This window comes from Peromyscus leucopus, chromosome 10, assembly GCF_004664715.2.
Source record: "Peromyscus leucopus breed LL Stock chromosome 10, UCI_PerLeu_2.1, whole genome shotgun sequence".
Taxonomy (NCBI): domain Eukaryota; kingdom Metazoa; phylum Chordata; class Mammalia; order Rodentia; family Cricetidae; genus Peromyscus; species Peromyscus leucopus.
Window position 1 is genome coordinate 3,780,332 of NC_051071.1, and position 17,003 is coordinate 3,797,334.

Genomic DNA, 17,003 nt, shown 5'->3' on the forward strand with positions numbered 1-17,003 from the left:
TGCCTCCCGAGTGCTGGGATTAAAGGCGTGCGCCACCACCGCCCGGCTCCTAACCTTATTCTTTTGTATATCAAATTTATAAATAAAAATTGTCCACCTTAAAATTGCAACATTTTCTATCAATAAGATTCACTTTCACCTTTCTAAAACATTACATTAAGCATTACTTTGTGGGGTTTTTTTCTTATTTTCTTATTTTCCTACACATTCTAACTGAAAAGTCAACCACTTAATCCTACCATTTCTTATTCAAACTTTCTTCTCCACAAAAATGTCTTAAATACACAATAATGTTCCACTTCTTTAACAACTCATCTTTATCTCCAAGCCAATTTTGCCATCATGCTCTAATCATTTAAGTCTCAAATCTCCAAATTGACCACTTCTTGACTTAGTTACTTCCTTTGCCCACTCAGAAACATCAGACAACAGTGGTAAATATAAGTAGTACACTGAGATGTACTTGGGTACCAGCACCTTGGGCTCCTTCAGAAGTAAAATGATACCTGTTGGGGGATATTCTTTACACTGTAAACCCCAAGTTTGCATTTGTGTTAATAAAACTAACCTTGGGTCAGGAGGCTGAGTTAGCAACTAGTTGACAGAAAGTAATCATAGAGCAATAGAGGGCATCTGAAGATATAGACTTACTAGGGAGGGATTTTGAGTGGCACAGCTTTTTGGTAGAGTGGAAAGGGGTCTTTCAGAGATGCCAACAAAGAGAGAAGGTTAGCTTGTTGCTATTAAGCTCAATAGCAACAAGCAGATTTTCACCATAGCCTTTGAATCTTGTTTGTTTGTTTGTTTTGATGTTGGGTTTTTTTGTTTGTTGGTTGTTTTTTGTTTTTGTTTTTGTTTTTCAAGACAGGGTTTCTCTGTGTAGCTTTGGAGCCTGTTCTGGAACTCGCTCTGTAGACCAAACTGGCCTCGAACTCACAGAGATCCACCTATCAGCCTGCCTCTGCCTCCCAAGTGCTAGGATTAAAGGCATGTACCACCACGGCCAGGCCCTCCAGTCTTATTTGTAAATAAAATGATAGAGATTTAGTTTAAACTGCCTTTAACAGAGCCAGTGCCTGTGGGAACAGAATTCCTGCCAGGAATTCTGCCAGGCCGCTGCCAGAGAAGCAAACCCGTAACTACAGTCACAATTGCTGGCTGAAATAGAAGTAGATTAAGGCATAGCCACTGTGCCAAAGATAAAACCTCAGAAGCCCAATACACACAGTAAAAATGGTCTTAATTTTAATTACAAAGTAACAAATTATGGTTATATACATTATAGGTATACAGTAATATTTATGAATAAATGGAATCATCAAATCAACAAATTAATATATTTATCACCTCTATGGGAAATCTGAAATTTACTCTTGGCCAACTGTGAGAACTCATGTCTATAATCCCAGCACTCAGGAGGTTACACTGGTGGATTGAGAGTTCAAGGCCAGAATGCACCACATATTAAGACCCTGTCTCAAAAAAACAAGAATTCACCTTTGTAGAAATTTGGAAACATACAATATATGCCATCTCCCCATTCCTCCTACTCATGACGCATTCCCTAGAAACCACTATTCTATTCTCTGCCTCCTAGAATTGGCTTGCTTTAGATTCCACATGTGAAAAGTTGTGACATCTTTCTGTGCCTGGTTAATTTAACATAACTTCCTGTTTCATCCATGTTATCACAGATTACAAAATTTCTTTTTTTTAAAGTCTGAATAATATGCCATAGCACATGAAATACAAAAGAGAGAGAACCTGAGGCTGAGAGTGATGGCACTATCTTATAATCCCAACACTCATAAATTAGAGTCAGAAAGATCTCAAGTTTAAAGCAATGTTCAAATTAGACTGATCCAAAATCCAAATCCTTCCTGTTAGATCCTATCTTATTGACTCTCACCCTCTCTCTCACCTACCTCTTGATCTTTATCTAATCAATTTTATAAAACCTACTATCTACATACCTACAACAGTGCCACCAAAAGGCTGCTAGATGAGTAAGTATACAACTTGCTCGATGTCTACCCAGAACTGTCATTGTACTCATTAAGAGCTACTGCCTTACAGCTAGTTCCCTCATCTACAGAGAAATGAAATCTGCAAAATATATGGGATTTTATTTAGAACCCAAGAATCATAAAGTTAAATGAAATTTTAAATTATGTATTCTATACAATTCCGATGAGGAAAAGTCTATAAAATACAAAATAAAGTAATAAGAGTTTTGTTTTGTTTTTTCCCATAATAATTACTAGGCTACCATATGGGGTTGTAGCATAAAGCCTAATTGGTCTTAATAAAGCCTAGAGCCAGATATCGGGGTAAATGCTGAAAGATCAGAGAGACAAAGGAACAAGATACAGCCGCCTCTCACCTCACCAACTCCTCAGCCAAAAAGACTGAGCTCCTTTCCCCTCCCATCTTATATTCCTTTCTCTGCCCAGCCATACCACTTCCTGTCTCAACCTCCCTAGTGCTGGGATTAAAGGCTTGTATACCTCCCAAGTACTGGGATTAAAGGTGTGTGCCACCACTGCCTGGCCTCTAAAGATAACTAGTGGCTGGCTTGGCTCTCTGCCTTCAGGCAAGTTTTTTATTTGTTAGAGCATATACAAAATATCACCACATGGGGTAAATACAGATTCAAAACAATCTTCTACATATCTACATCCAAAATCCTCTTCAGCAATATGTTGTAAATGTCAAGTATCCTCAGAAGACTGCAATGTCTTAATGTCCCCAGATGTTAGCACATTTTGGGAAGCTGTGAACCTTTGCAGAGAAAACATGGTTGGCAGAAGAAGAGGTGGTAACTGAGGTGGCCATTAAGGGAAACAGTCCAGAGGTGCCTCTCTCAAGAGTCTTCTAACTCCTGATCCCCACAGATAGAACCAAGCTGCATATCAAGCTTCAGCTGTTGACTGAGGAGGGAACCACCCCAATGGCCATGACTTCCCTGCCAAGATAGACCATACCCTCTGAACTAGGAACCAAAATAAATTCTGCCTCCTCTGAGCTGCTTTTGTTGGGTATTAGGTCACAGCAATGAGAAAAGCAAATGACAGAGAAGGTCTGATATGATATGATGGCATCAGTGCAAGGAAAAATGAGCCTTAAGAATAATTACAGATAAAGGGCTGGCATGATGGCTCAGCAGTTAGGAACTTCCTGAGTTCAATATCCAACAACTACATGGTGGTCCACAACCATCATCTGAGGCCACCCCTCTGGCATAAAGGCATACATGCAGGTAGAACACTCATATACATAAAATAAGTAAATACATAAATATAAAAAAGAATTATTACAGATGCATTAGAATCATTAAGACAAAGTAAGAATACACTCATTACACAGTTCTTGAAGTGCTAGAAAGCTACCCATCCATTCCTGAACATTTTCCCACTCAGTAAGCTAATACCTAATCTTATTTAAAAGTCTAAACTAGTCATTCTCAACCACAGGACATTTTGTCTGCCAGGGAACATTTAAAAATGTCTGTTGATATTTTTTAGTGTCACAAACTGTGGGTATGGAAAAGATAATAATTGTTACTAGCATCTGGTAAACCCAAGTCAAGATACCAAACATATAGGACACAATATAGCACTCCACACTAAGTGTTATCCAGGCCAAACTACCAACAGTACCAAGGTTGAGAACATCTTGTTCTAAACTCTTCCAAAATACAAGAGAATATTGCTTTTATTAATACACACCTTGCAAGGTCTTCATTTCTATCTAATCCAGTCATGTCTTAGTTAAGGTTTCCATTAATGTGACAAAGTGCCATGACCAAAAGTAAGTTGGGAAGGAAAGAATTTATTTCAGCTCACAGCTTATAAGACATCACTGAGAGAAGCCAGGGCAGGAATTGGAGCAGAAGTCATAGAGGTAAAAACTCAGAGCAGAAATCTGCAGAAAGGAATTGGAGCAGAAGTAGCAGAAGTTACTTACTGGGGCTTGCTCCTTACCACTTGCTTATCATACTTTCTTATCACACCCAGGACCGCCAGCCTAGTAGCAGCACTGCCCACAATAAGTTGGGCCCTCGCACATCAATCATCAATCAAGAAAAAGCAACAAAGGCTTGCCCTCAATCCAATCTGGTGGGGCATTTTCTCAACTGAGGTTCCTTCCCTCTTCTAAAAGAACTCTATTGTATCAAGTCAACTCCATCTTCCCCTATAATCCCATTCTGTGCTATTACTTATATTGATCACTTACTATCTATCTTACACAGCTTCTTAACAGCATCTCATCCAGTTAACTGTTCAGTCAGCTGTCCTTTGACTACAACATGTACACCATGGCATGCACCCAAGCCCACCAACACACACCCATACACACATCATACATACACATATAATAATAATACAATTTTAGAAGAAAAATTGTTATTATTAATGGACATATAAATAGGTACTTCTGATCAAACTCCCCCTTCTCTATTGTTATGCTACCAGTTTATGTAGGACGATTACTCAAATCTACTGCTTTCTTCATAAGGCATTTTCGCTATGAGTCTAAGACCAAATTTTTCTCTTCTTAAAAAGATGACAGTCAGGGTTGAGAATTTAGCTCAGTGGTAGAGTGCTTGCTTAAGGCCCTGAGTTCAGTCCTCAACTCCAGAAAAAGAAAAGGAAAGAAAGATAAGTCACTGGATTAAGGCCCACCTAATTCAGTTTGACCTCATCTTAAATTGAATTACAGCTATAAATATTCTTTTTTCCACATAGTTTATACTTGAGTTCTGAGGATTAGAAAATGTCTACATATTTTGGAGGTTACATATTCGCCCCATCAACTCCCCTACAATAACTTTTCCACACAGAAACCATAATAACAAGGGCACATCAGGCCTTGTGCTGCCCTGCCTACAAGGCTGTGTCCCACTGACTCCTTCCTTCGTCTCCATCTCTTGGCACAGTTTTCTTGTACACCAGCTATACTGGCCTCTCTGTCCCTCACACAGGCCAATCTCATTCTTGCCTCAGGCTTCTGTCTGGACATCTCTGTGTAGCTCTCTTCTTTTCACCATTCAAGTCAAATAAGAAGTGCCACTTCCTCACAAGAGTCTACCTGCTTAAGTAGAACATCTCAGTGGCATTCTCTTTCACATAAACTTAGTTTCTTTGCAGCATTTAGAAATTATACCAATTATTCAATTACTCCCCTAAGTTTTCTTCTACTTTTTTTCTGGTCCACTCAAACATTTAATCCATTTAGAATTCATCTCTGTATGCTCTATTTGCTTGAAAAACAGACATCCCTCAAATGATTCCAATAGAAAGTCTACCACCTCAAAAAGTTTTGATCTCCCAGCATCTGAGAGGCTCAGGCAAGTTGATCACAAATTCAAGGCCAGGGTTCTGGAGAGAGGGCTCAGCAGTTAAGAGAACTAGCTGCTCTTCCAGAGGACACAAGTTTGATTCCCAAACATGCAGGCTAACAATTACCTGTAGCTCCAATTCCAAAGGATCCAATATCCTCTTCTGTCCTTTGAAGGCACTGCACCCATGTGGTACACAGACACACAGACAGACAAAGCAGTCATATACATAAAATAAAAATAAAGCATTTTTTTAGATCAGCCAAGCTACACATAGAGTTTTAGACCAAAAAAGTCCAGACCTATTTTTAAAAAGCTCAGACCCTCTTTGAGACATATGCAACATTCTCTGAACCAACTCTCTCTCCTTCAATAGACCCAATCTCCTGCTGCTGATTTCACCATACCTTGTCCTCTGACCACACCAAAAAGCACTAATAGACCATCTAAGGATTGGATACACTCTCCCTACTACATATTGAAATCCTAGAAACACTTTAAATACCAGTTTTAGTGTCACCACTCCTAGGATACCTTTTCTGACCAACCCCAGAGTTCTTCAGTTCCTTCTTTGTATCTTCACCTCAACATCTGTTTACTACACAATCTACAGAATCTGACTCATAAGAATTAGAATTCTTAATACAGTAGAATTCATACATATAAGTTCATATTATGATTAGCAAAAACTAAGTAATGTTAACTGCTTTATTAGTAATATCCAATTGGCAATTTTTACAAGACTATAATTATTATGTTATTACTATGTGTTATTATTAATATATATTATTATGTGTTGATGTTTTGTGTATGTTTGTGTATGTGTCAGATCTAGAACTAATTACAGATGGCTGAGAGCCTGCCTCCATGTGAGTGCTGAGATTCTAACTGCTGATCCTCTAGAAGAGCAGCCAGTGCTCTTAACAAGTGAACCAACTCTCTCCAGCCCCTAGTTCATAATTATTCATTTGCTAGAAAATGAGAAACAAACGACAGAAATTCATTATTCGCTAGCTTACAACTCATCAATGCCTGACACACATTAAATATTGAGAAGTGCTAATTTAATGAACAATATATGACAGTTCTAGAACAATATTGTTTTCTTTAAAATTTGTAGAGATGAAAAACTGACTGCTCTCCCTGCTTTTTGATTTGGTTCGAATTTGGGGAAGTTTTTAACAAGTGTTCTATGGTAAACACTATAAATTATTATACTAGAGATGAAACAAATGTGGACTTTTTTTTTTTTCAGGAAGAGGAGATGAAACCAAAACTGTCTGTCTAGATTCACTCTGCTGTGACTTAGTTCGTAACTTCACATTCACCTGGCTCTGGCCTTGACGTAAAGAAACTTAACAGATTCCTAAGCAAAATAACAACAGCCCAACACTTGAACCAAGGAAGAGAGGAGCCCCTTGTGAGGTGAAAATGCAAGCCTAGCCGCCTCACAAGTCTCCGTCCACGCCAACGTCAAAGGACCACGGCTTCCCCATATTGTGGGATGGCAGGTATCACCTGGGTGTCCCCAAACACAGGCATCGTTAGTAAGGAGCTGAGGACTGACTTGACAACAGTTGCCAGCAGAAAAAACTAAGAGAAGTTTCCAACGGGAAGATGAAGTGTGAAAACATACGAGTGGAGGGCACACAGCTCAGCCGGAACTGTAATTTCTACTTCGACCTCTCTACCCGCTCTTTGGGCGCCGCCGCCCACTCCCCACCCCCCACCCCCACCCCGCGAGAGTCCCACGCAGCTGGACTCGGCGGCCGGGTCAGGACTCACCTCGCCGTGCCGCTTCTCCCAAGGGCCCGCTCCCAGACCCGCTCAACCGGCGTTAGGTCCCAGACCTCCGTTTTTGAGTAAAACCGCTAAGATGCTACGGCCCAACGCAGTGCAAGGCGACCCAAGCGCGGGCTTCCGTAGGCTACCGACCCACGACCCCGGATGTTGATGTGCTGCCTGCCCCGGAAGCGGTGGCCCGAGTGTAGGGCGGAGGCGGCGTTGCCCAACTCTCCGGAAGGAGACGTGGCGGCGGTTGGGTCTCCTGCACCTAGGACGCTTTGTAGTCCCGCCGCCGCCTCCTTCTCCTCCTCCTCCACCACCTGTTCTCCTCGGGTAGAGGAGGTTGTGACGGCGGCTGGAGGACGCGGCAACGGAGGATGGAGGAAGGAGGCGGCGGCGTGCGGAGCCTGGTCCCCGGAGGGCCGCTGTTGCTGGTCCTGTGCGGTCTCCTGGAAGCGTCTGGCGGCGGCCGAGCGCTGCCCCAGCTCAGCGACGACATCCCCTTCCGCGTCAACTGGCCCGGCACCGAGTTCTCTCTGGTCAGTGCCCTCGCTAGCTGCAGCCACCTCTCCTCTTCCCAGCACGAAGCATTCAGCCCAGTCTTCAGTTTTCCTAGCATTCTCTTCCAGAACCTTTTTTTTTTTTTTTCAAGCGTTTATCTTCCCCAAGCCGAAGTGTCTTCCTTCTTTCATTCATTGATTGATTCAGCACACTATCTGGATGTGTCCTCCATACTAAAAACTAGAAAATCAAGCGATCACTTCCTCTCCCTCCTTTAAATTCCTTTGCGCGAGACCGGGCTTCCCAACAGTCCCACTCTATGGAGGAAGTCTTAGAATTACGACCACACCACCCTATCCACACAACGGTCCTGCAGACACAAGCCCCATCTCTATTAGTTTTTCCCCTCCAACACATACTTCTTTAATTAATTGTGTGTATTGTGTGAAAGGGGTTCTGTACACTTGAGTAACAAGTGACCTGGGCCGGTGGTTGTGAGACCTTGAAACTAAACTCAGTCGTCTACAAGGAGTAATGCCCGTTCTTAATTGCTGCATCATCTCTCCAGCCCCAGAATGTGAGATTTTATGATGAAGTCTTATACAGTGCAGAATTATATAAATCTGTCTATAATCTCACGAGGATGAAAATTCTGTTTGAGAGAGTGTAGTTCTGAAAAGTCTATGCATGTAGAGCTACTGCAGACCAATTTATTTTAAAAGGTGACCTTGAGGGCTGAAAAGAGAGGTTAGCAGTTAAAAACACTTAGTGCTTTTCCAGAGGATCCAAGTTTGTTTTCCAGCACCTACATACATCTGGTATCTCACAACAGCTCCAGGGGATCCAGTGCTCTCTTAGTCATCTGCCCCCTGTATTCATGTGTTTAACTACACACACATACACACAGTTAAAGAGGAAAAAAAAAAATCTTTTTTTTTTTTATTGTGCTGTTAACAATAGCATATTCTTATTTCAGATTGACATGCTAGGAAAAGCAAAGGGTTTTTTTTTTGTTTAGTTTTTTAATTACGTTCCAATTACATACCATCAATTCAAGTGGGTCAGTTTTATTGTATTGCTCGCTTACTGTTCCATTGAGATGTTAATAGGTATTACTCTAATGCCAAGACATTATGTACCAAGTTAGGCACCAAAAGTATAGCTCAGTGACAAAGCACTAGCCTAGGGCACAAGCCTTCATATGGACAGCACCACAAAATTACTAAGTTAGGGTATTAACCATCACCACATCACTTTGTGATGGGTTTTGCTTATGCTGTATTTTATATTCCATTTGTTTCTCTAACTTTCTGTTACATTCTGACCATATCCTTTAAGTAGACGTTTCTCTGGACATAAGTTAGGACTACCTTTGTATTAATGCCATAATCTACTAATATTTTAATTTTATTTTATTTTGATTGGTCTCCAGTGTTAAAACATTTCTACAAAATATTACAGGCCTGAGGAGATGGCAACAAAATCTCAGGTGGACATACTTGAAGACTTGGGAGTTTTAGGCTATTTGTGTGTTTGTTTTTCTTTTTGTTTAGTCTGAATTACTTTGGGAAAAATCTAGATGCTTTCTCTGAATTGGGAAAAGAGCCATATCCTTGTACAAAAGTAAGCTTTCAATAGTTGATCTTTTGAATTTTTAAATACTTCTGTAATCTTAACACTTCCCTTCCGTGCTTTATTTAATTGAAATAACTGCCCCCTTCACATGGTTGCTGGTTATTTTTATGCGTCAGTTGATTGGACATTTGTAAATAACTCAGAAACTGTGTGAACTAGGAAAATTGGCAAACACTGAATTAAAATAGCTGGAGTTTTTTGTTTGTTTGTTTGTTTGTTTTGTTTTTCTTAAACCTGTTATTGTAGTTGCTTTTCTTGCTGGTTTTTTTTTTTTTTTTTTTTTTTTTTGGTTTTTCGAGACAGGGTTTCTCTGTGCAGCTTTGCGCCTTTTTCCTGGAACTCACTTGGTAGTCCAGGCTGGCCTGGAACTCACAGAGATCTGCCTGCCTCTGCCTCCCGAGTGCTGGGATTAAAGGCGTGCGCCACCACTGCCCGGCCTCCTGCTGTTATTGAGACAGGGTCTCATTGGCCTCTCTCTTAAGAATATCCTCTGCCTGGACTGAGTCTACCAGGTTGATGGCAGTCCTCGGGGAGGATTTGCCCTGGAGGAGGTGGGAATGGGGGTGGGCTGGGGTAAGGGGAGGGGGTGGGAGGAGGGAGGATAGGGGAACCCATGGCTGATATGTAGAACTGAATGGTATTGTAAAATATATATATATATATATATATATATATATATATATATATATATATATAATGATTTAAATTATACCTCGTGATCCTTATAAGTGACTCACTGGTCCAGAAAAGTTTTCCCTATTGCATCCACTTTATTGAAAACTAGCCAGGAAGGAGTGGCACACACCTTTAATCCCAGTACTCAGGAGGCAGAGGTAGGCAGATCTCTAAGTTCAAAGCCAGCTTAGTCTACATAGCAAGTTCTAGGCCAACCAGGGCTATACAGTGAGACCTTGCTTCAAAAATAATAATAATGATAATAATAAATAGAAAGTCTTTTAATAAACTAAAAATAATTGACTTCCAAGCAGGAAAGGGTGGCACACTCCTCTAATCCCAATACTTGATAGGTAGAGACAAAAAGATCAGAAGTTCAAGGATAGCTTAATACATTGTCTATATAGCAAGTTTGAAGCTAGCTTGGGTTACATGAGAACCTGTCTCCAAAAAATAAATTTGGCCTCACAACTCCTCATCTTCAAATATTTTGATAACCTTATCACCTATGATGGCCTTTTAAACAAGTATCTTTGGCCATAAAATAAATATACATAGTAATATTTAGAATATATATTAATAAAGACTGGTTCAAATATGTTAAAACAGTAATAAGCACATGCCTATGGAGCTGACCTGCTTGGCTTCTCTGAGCTCTGCTCCATCTTACTAGATTAACATTGGACAAATTGTTTAATCTCTGCCCCCAGAGTCCTTTTCTGTAAAAATGAGTATAATGCTTCATTTGAGGATGAATGAATTAATAAATGCAGAGTACGTAAAAGAAGATATTTGGGGGCTGAAGGGATGGCTCAGAGGTTAAGAGCCCTGGCTACTCTTCCAGAGATCCTGGGTTCAATTCCCAGGATGGCTCACAACCATCTGTAATGTGATCTGGTGCCCTCTTCTGGCATGCAGACAGAACATAATAAAGAAATCTTTAAAAAAAAAAAATTTTTTTTTTTTTTATTCTACATGCTACATGTTCATATCTGCAAGGTCTGTGTCTGTGGATTCCCTCAACCTAGTATCAGAATTCTCAGGAGAAGGGATGGTAGCATATAATCCCAACACTCAGAAGGCTGAGGCGGGAAGATTGCTGTGAGTTCAAAGCCACCCTGGCCTCCATAGTGAGTTTAGGCAAGACCAACATGTGGTATCTCGCTAAACCTTGTCAACAGTTTAGGAAGCAAAGGCAGGAAGATCTCTGAGTTCAAGACCAGCCCAGTGTACACAGCAGGTTCCAAAACAACTAGAGCTATATAAAGGACACTGCTCAAAAAATAAAATACACAGCCAGGCGGTGGTGGTGCACGCCTTTAATGCCAGTACTCAAGAGGCAGAGGCAGGTGGATCTCTGTGAGTTCGAGGCCAGCCTGGGCTACAGAGTAAATTCCTGGAAAGGCGCCAAAGCTACATAGAGAAACCCTGTTTCGGGAAAGAAAAAAAAAAACAAAAAATAAATAAATAAACAAACAAACACAAACATATACACACACACAAATACCAAAAACTTGTCAATACCAACAAAAATCAGAGGGAAACAATTAAGTCTAAATGGAATGCATACAGGCCTTCTCATTCCCTAAAAAGGAAAACAGTATAACATGTAGTTAAATATTTACATTGCTTTAGTGTTGGAAATTATCTAGATATGATTTAAAATATAAGGGAGGCTATTGCATAGGTTATATGCAAATCTGTGCCATTTCTATAAGGGACTTAGGTATTTGCAGATTTGGTAGTGGAAAGATTTGGTCTGGAACTTATTCCCCAGGCTTCTAAGACCTAATACTGCCTGTTTCTTTCATTGTCTTGGGAAAACATTGACCTAATTGTCATTTATATTTAAGATTGCATTGGTTCCAAGTAGTATATAGTATAGTAAAAGTTTTATTAAAAAGAGAAAAGAATAGATATACTTACTTAACAAGAAGTTAATCTTTCCTTGCTAGTAAGAGCCAAACAGGCAGTGGTTTTACAAAGCATTACAAGAAGAGAAAAGTAAAGAGACTTGAGGTACCATAACATATGTATCAGAGAACAGAGGTTGCCTTTTATTAAAATAAGGTAGATTAATTGAAGTGTTTGCTTAAAATATGTTGGTTCATACAAGCAATGTACATTTGTTTTCATAGTACAGAAAACTTAAGGTATAGTAAAAAAACTGACATATAACAGGAAAGAACTATAGCTCTTATGCTAGCTGACTACAGGTTTTTATACTTCAGAAAAGTATAAATTATTTTAAAAAATAACCATGCCTGTTTATTTACATATTGTCCATGTGCTTTGTTGCTAGGGTAACAGAGTTAGCACAGATTATATCCATAAAGCCTAAAACATTTACTGTATGGCCTTGGTAAACAGACATTTCCATGTCCTGACTGCCTGGTCCCAAATAACCAACACAGAGGCTGAATATGAATTATAAATACTCAACCTCAACTCAGGCTTATTACTAACTAGCTCTTACTTTTTTTTTTTTTTTTTTTTTTTTTTTTTTTCATGACAGGGTTTCTCTGTGTAGCGTTGGAATCTGTCCTAGAACTCACTCTAGACCAGGCTGGCCTCAAACTGACAGAGACCTACCTTTGCCTCCTGGGTGCTGGGATTAAAGGCATGTGCCACCACTACCCAGTTAGCTCTTGCATTTTAAGTTAATCTATATTTCTTTTTATGCATTGCCACATGGCAGTACCTTTATTATTATGTCATGTTCATCTCCTGCTCCCTCTGCATCTAGGTAGTGACTCCTCTAACTCCATTCTTCTCCTTCCCATCATCCGTAGTTTGGTTGCCCCACCTGTACTTCCTGCCTGGTCAATCAGCGTTTTATTAAACTGATTTGAGTGACAAATCTTTTCAGTGTACAAGAGGATTATTCCACAGCATGGCCCCTTACAGTGAATTGTGCTGATTCTTGATATATATTCCGAAGAAAGGGTATGTCAGCACAGAGGGTCCATGATAACTATTCTTTTTAAAGGAATTTATGTATTCCCCAAATATGTGAAAAATAACCGCTTTATGCTGTGTTCTAGTGTCGCATCCAACCAAATTCAGAGAACATTTGTAAAGTCTAAGGATTGTCAGATATAGATGGTGATTGCTGATAGAAGTTATAGGTATTCAGTGACAGTGTTTCTCTGACTATTCTTGGTCTGCTGAACTAGGAATATAGCTCAGTGGCATATACTTAGCACACGTAGATCTAGATTCCATTTTCAGCACAACCACAAAAGTAAACCAGGGAAGCCTCAAACTTAAAGCAATCCACTTGCTTCTGCCTCTGGAGTGCTAGACTTAAAGGTGTATGCCACAATGTAGCCTCATGATGCTTATTAATTAGAATTTTTTTTTAATTTTATTTATTTTATTTTACAATACCATTCAGTTCTACATATCAGCCACGGGTTCCCCTATTCTCCCCCCTCCCACCCCCTCCCCTTCCCCCCCAGCCCACCCCCCATTCCCACCTCCTCCAGGGCAAATCCTCCCCTGAGGACTGCGATCAACCTGGTAGACTCAGTCCAGGCAGGTCCAGTCCCTTCCTCCCAGACTGAGCCAAGTGTCCCTGCATAAGCTCCAGGTTTCAAACAGCCAATCATGCAATGAGCACAGGACTTGGTCCCACTGCCTAGTTGCCTCCCAAACTGATCAAGCCAGACAACAGTCACACCTATTCAGAGGGCCTGATCCAGCTGGGGGCCCCTCAGCCTTTGGTTCATAGTTCATGTGTTTCCATTCATTTGGCTATTTTTTTTTTTCAATAATTGAGTAAAACCGAAATTTATTATAAGCCACAGTCATCCTAGGGACCTCCATGCTATATATATAGCCTCCATGGTTCTATGGGTTGTGGTCTGATTGTTCTTTATTTTATATCTAGAATCCACTTATGAGTGAGTACATACCATGACTGTCTTTCTGGGATTGGGTTACCTCACTCAGGATGATTTTTTCTAGTTCCATCCATTTGCCTGCAAATTTCATGCTTTCATTGTTTTTCTCTGCTGAGTAGTACTCCATTGTGTATATGTACCATATTTTTTTCATCCATTCTTCTGCTGATGGGCATCTAGGTTGTTTCCAGGTCTGGCCGGTGGTGGCGCACACCTTTAATCCCAGCACTCGGGAGGCAGAGGCAGGCGGATCTCTGTGAGTTCGAGGCTAGCCTGGGCTACCAAGTGAGTCCCAGGAAAGGCACAAAGTTACACAGAGAAACCCTGTCTCGAAAAACCAAAAAAAAAAAAAAAAAAAAAAAAACAAATAGGGCTGCTATAAACATAGCTGAGCATGTATCTTTATGGTATGAATCAGCATTCCTTGGGTATATGCCCAAGATCGGGATGGCTGGGTCTTGAGGTAGTTCGATTCCTGATTTTCTGAGAAACCTCCATACTGATTTCCACAGTGGTTGTACAAGTTTACATTCCCACCAACAGTGGAGGAGTGTTCCCTTTGCTCCACATCCTCTCCAACATTGACTGTCATTGGTGTTTTTGATCATAGCCATTCTGACAGGTGTAAGGTGGTATCTCAGAGTCGTTTTGATTTGCATTTCTCTGATGATTAAGGATGTTGAGCATTTCTTTAAATGTCTTTCAGCCATTTGTAGTTCTTGTTTTGTGAATTCTCTGTTTGGCTCTTTAGCCCATTTTTTAATTGGACTGTTCAGTGCTTTGATGTCTAGTTTCTTGAGTTCTTTATATACTGTGGAGATCAATCCTCTGTCAGATGTGGGGTTGGTGAAGATCTTTTCCCATTCTGTTGGCTGTCTTTTTGTCTTATTGACTGTGTCTTTTGCCTTGCAAAAGCTTCTCAGTTTCGAGAGGTCCCCTTTATTAATTGTTGTGTATTAATTAGAATTTTAAACTTCAATCAATTACATTACTTGTTTTCCTTTATATCCCAAACTTTATTTTTTTTTTCTGTTAGCTTGAACAGCAGGATACAATTTATCTCCACTTTATCATTTAAAAATGTGTATACTATTTTGCATACCTCTGAAAATATGCTTTAAACATCTTCAGTTGAGCCAGGCAGTGGTAGCACACGTGTTAATCCCAGCACTTGGAAAGCAGAGACAGATGGATCTCAGTGAGTTTGAGACCAGCCTGGTCTACAAATTGAGTTCCAAGACAGCCAGGACTGTTACACAGAGAAATTCTTGTCTAAAAATTTAAACAAACAAAAAACAAAAACAAAGAAAACCAAATACTAGTTGAAATAATAAATTCATTTGAGGAACCTTTGCTTTAACTAGTACTGAATTCATTCAGTGTAATGCACTTTAACTGAAAAAAAAAATGTATATTTTTCTGTTTCTAGCCTACAACTGGAGTTTTGTATAAAGAAGATAATTATGTCATCATGACAACTGCACATAAAGAAAAATACAAATGTATACTTCCTCTTGTGACAAGTGGGGATGAGGTATGTTTTTTATACATACATTACTGATCCCTCTTACCAAATGTATGTATTTTACAACCCTATAGTGATATACCTTAAAATTGAGTAACAAGATTCTGAACAACCTTGTAGCATGAAAACTTTAACCCCTTATTACTGTTTTCTTTGATTTGGGGATTCATTTTGGAAAAATTAGCTACCAGCTAGGTGTGGTAGTTCATACCTATAATCTCAATACTCAGGAGGCAGAGGCAGAAGGACTGCCATGAGTTTAAGTCAGCCTGGCCTACATTGTGAGACCTTGTCTAAAATTACAAAAAAAAGGGGGGGGATTAGTTATTAATGTTGTTGTGCTTGTTTTCCTTTATGCAAATGGTTTTCAAACACAATATCTTAATGTAAACATAGTGTTTTCATAAAGATTTCTTATAATAAATAATTCTGTAGGTACCTTATGCTTTCTCACTACCTTAGCTCACGCCCTTTTCTTTCTCCTAAAATGCCCTAACTGCCTCTTATCCATCCTTCAAGGCAATGACTTCTTTCAAGATGAAACAGGAGAGGCAGCATGGTAAAATGGAAAGGACACCAGCCTAGGAGCCAGGAGGCTGAGGTATAGGCTACAGTTAGCTGTGGATCCCTGAACAAATTTGAAACTCAATTCTTCCACTCATTGAATTTATTAAGCCAATTTACATTTTTATGGTCTGTAAAGTAGAATATGAAACTCAATGCTTTTCTTAAATTTTGTTCATATTTGAAATCTGCCCAAGGCAGCTGCTCCATGCTGTTTTAAGCCCCTTTAAAACAAAATATACCCACATAACCACACATGTGGTTCCAGTCTGAAGTATTAAAATATGTAGGAAACTGAAAAACACCTTTCCACGATAGAACCATCCTAAAACTTTCATAGCTAGAATTTGGGGGGGGATATAGGCAATTGAAAATTCTGAAATAAGTTTTCAAGGATTGTTTAGAAAACTTATACATAAAAACTTTTTTGAAAAAAAGAATGAATGCTATGGAAGATTTTTCTATGGCTTCATATTTTATACTTCAGTTCATTTGAAAGAAGTAACATACCATAGGCTCTTATTAAAGATGTTGACTTTTTCTCTTTTATTTTCAAGCATTTGTGATTTAACTAATGAATTAATAACCAAACAGCAGAGTTGGATGATGTCCTAGAAAAACTGTATGTTAAACTCCAATTTTTTCTTAGGAAGAAGAAAAGGATTACAAAGGCCCCAATCCAAGAGAGCTTTTGGAACCACTATTTAAACAGAGCAGTTGTTCCTACAGAGTACGTATTTTATGTACATATGAAAGTAAGTCTCGCCGGGCGGTAGTGGCGCACGCCTTTAATCCCAGCACTCAGGAGGCAGAGGCAGGCGGATCTTTGTGAGTTCGAGGCCAGCCTGATCTACAGAGCGAGATCCAGGAAAGGCACAAAGCTACACAGAGAAACCCTGTCTTGAAAAATCAAAAATAAATAAATAAATAAATAAATAAATAAATAAATAAATAAATAAATAAAAAAAAAGAAAGTAAGTCTCTAGCAGCCTTAAAATGGCTTTTCTTTTTGCTTCATTATGGTATGTCACATTTTAAGTTAGGTGCAAATCTTATTGCTTAATAGTATGTT

General features: G+C 39.6%; 2 protein-coding genes across 6 annotated transcripts in view; one reads left to right on the forward strand and one right to left on the reverse strand.

Annotated features, from left to right (window-relative positions):
* Positions 1 to 7,285, reverse strand: part of Asb3 (ankyrin repeat and SOCS box containing 3) — a 162,228-nt gene extending 154,943 nt beyond the window's left edge. The window contains exons 1-3 of one of the 3 annotated variants that reach the window (XM_028860874.2): positions 7,127 to 7,283; positions 5,469 to 5,520; positions 3,729 to 3,924 (exon numbers count right to left, since the gene is read on the reverse strand). In XM_028860874.2, coding sequence (XP_028716707.1) covers positions 3,729 to 3,763 — 35 coding nt within the window. In that variant the 5' untranslated portion in view covers positions 3,764 to 3,924; positions 5,469 to 5,520; positions 7,127 to 7,283. Of the gene's footprint in view, positions 1 to 3,728; positions 3,925 to 5,468; positions 5,521 to 7,126 lie in introns of all 3 variants that reach the window. The other 2 variants (XM_028860877.2, XM_028860873.2) reach the window with 2 other exon arrangements.
* Positions 7,286 to 7,321: 36 nt separating this feature from the next.
* The window catches only part of Erlec1 (endoplasmic reticulum lectin 1), a 32,223-nt gene continuing 22,541 nt past the window's right edge, over positions 7,322 to 17,003 (forward strand). For 2 of the 3 annotated variants that reach the window (XM_028860880.2, XM_037208898.1), the window contains exons 1-3: positions 7,322 to 7,665; positions 15,272 to 15,376; positions 16,581 to 16,661. In XM_028860880.2, the coding sequence (XP_028716713.1) occupies positions 7,504 to 7,665; positions 15,272 to 15,376; positions 16,581 to 16,661 (348 nt within the window). In that variant the 5' untranslated portion in view covers positions 7,322 to 7,503. Of the gene's footprint in view, positions 7,666 to 15,271; positions 15,377 to 15,886; positions 15,969 to 16,580; positions 16,662 to 17,003 lie in introns of those variants that run through there. The other variant, XM_028860881.2, reaches the window with a different exon arrangement.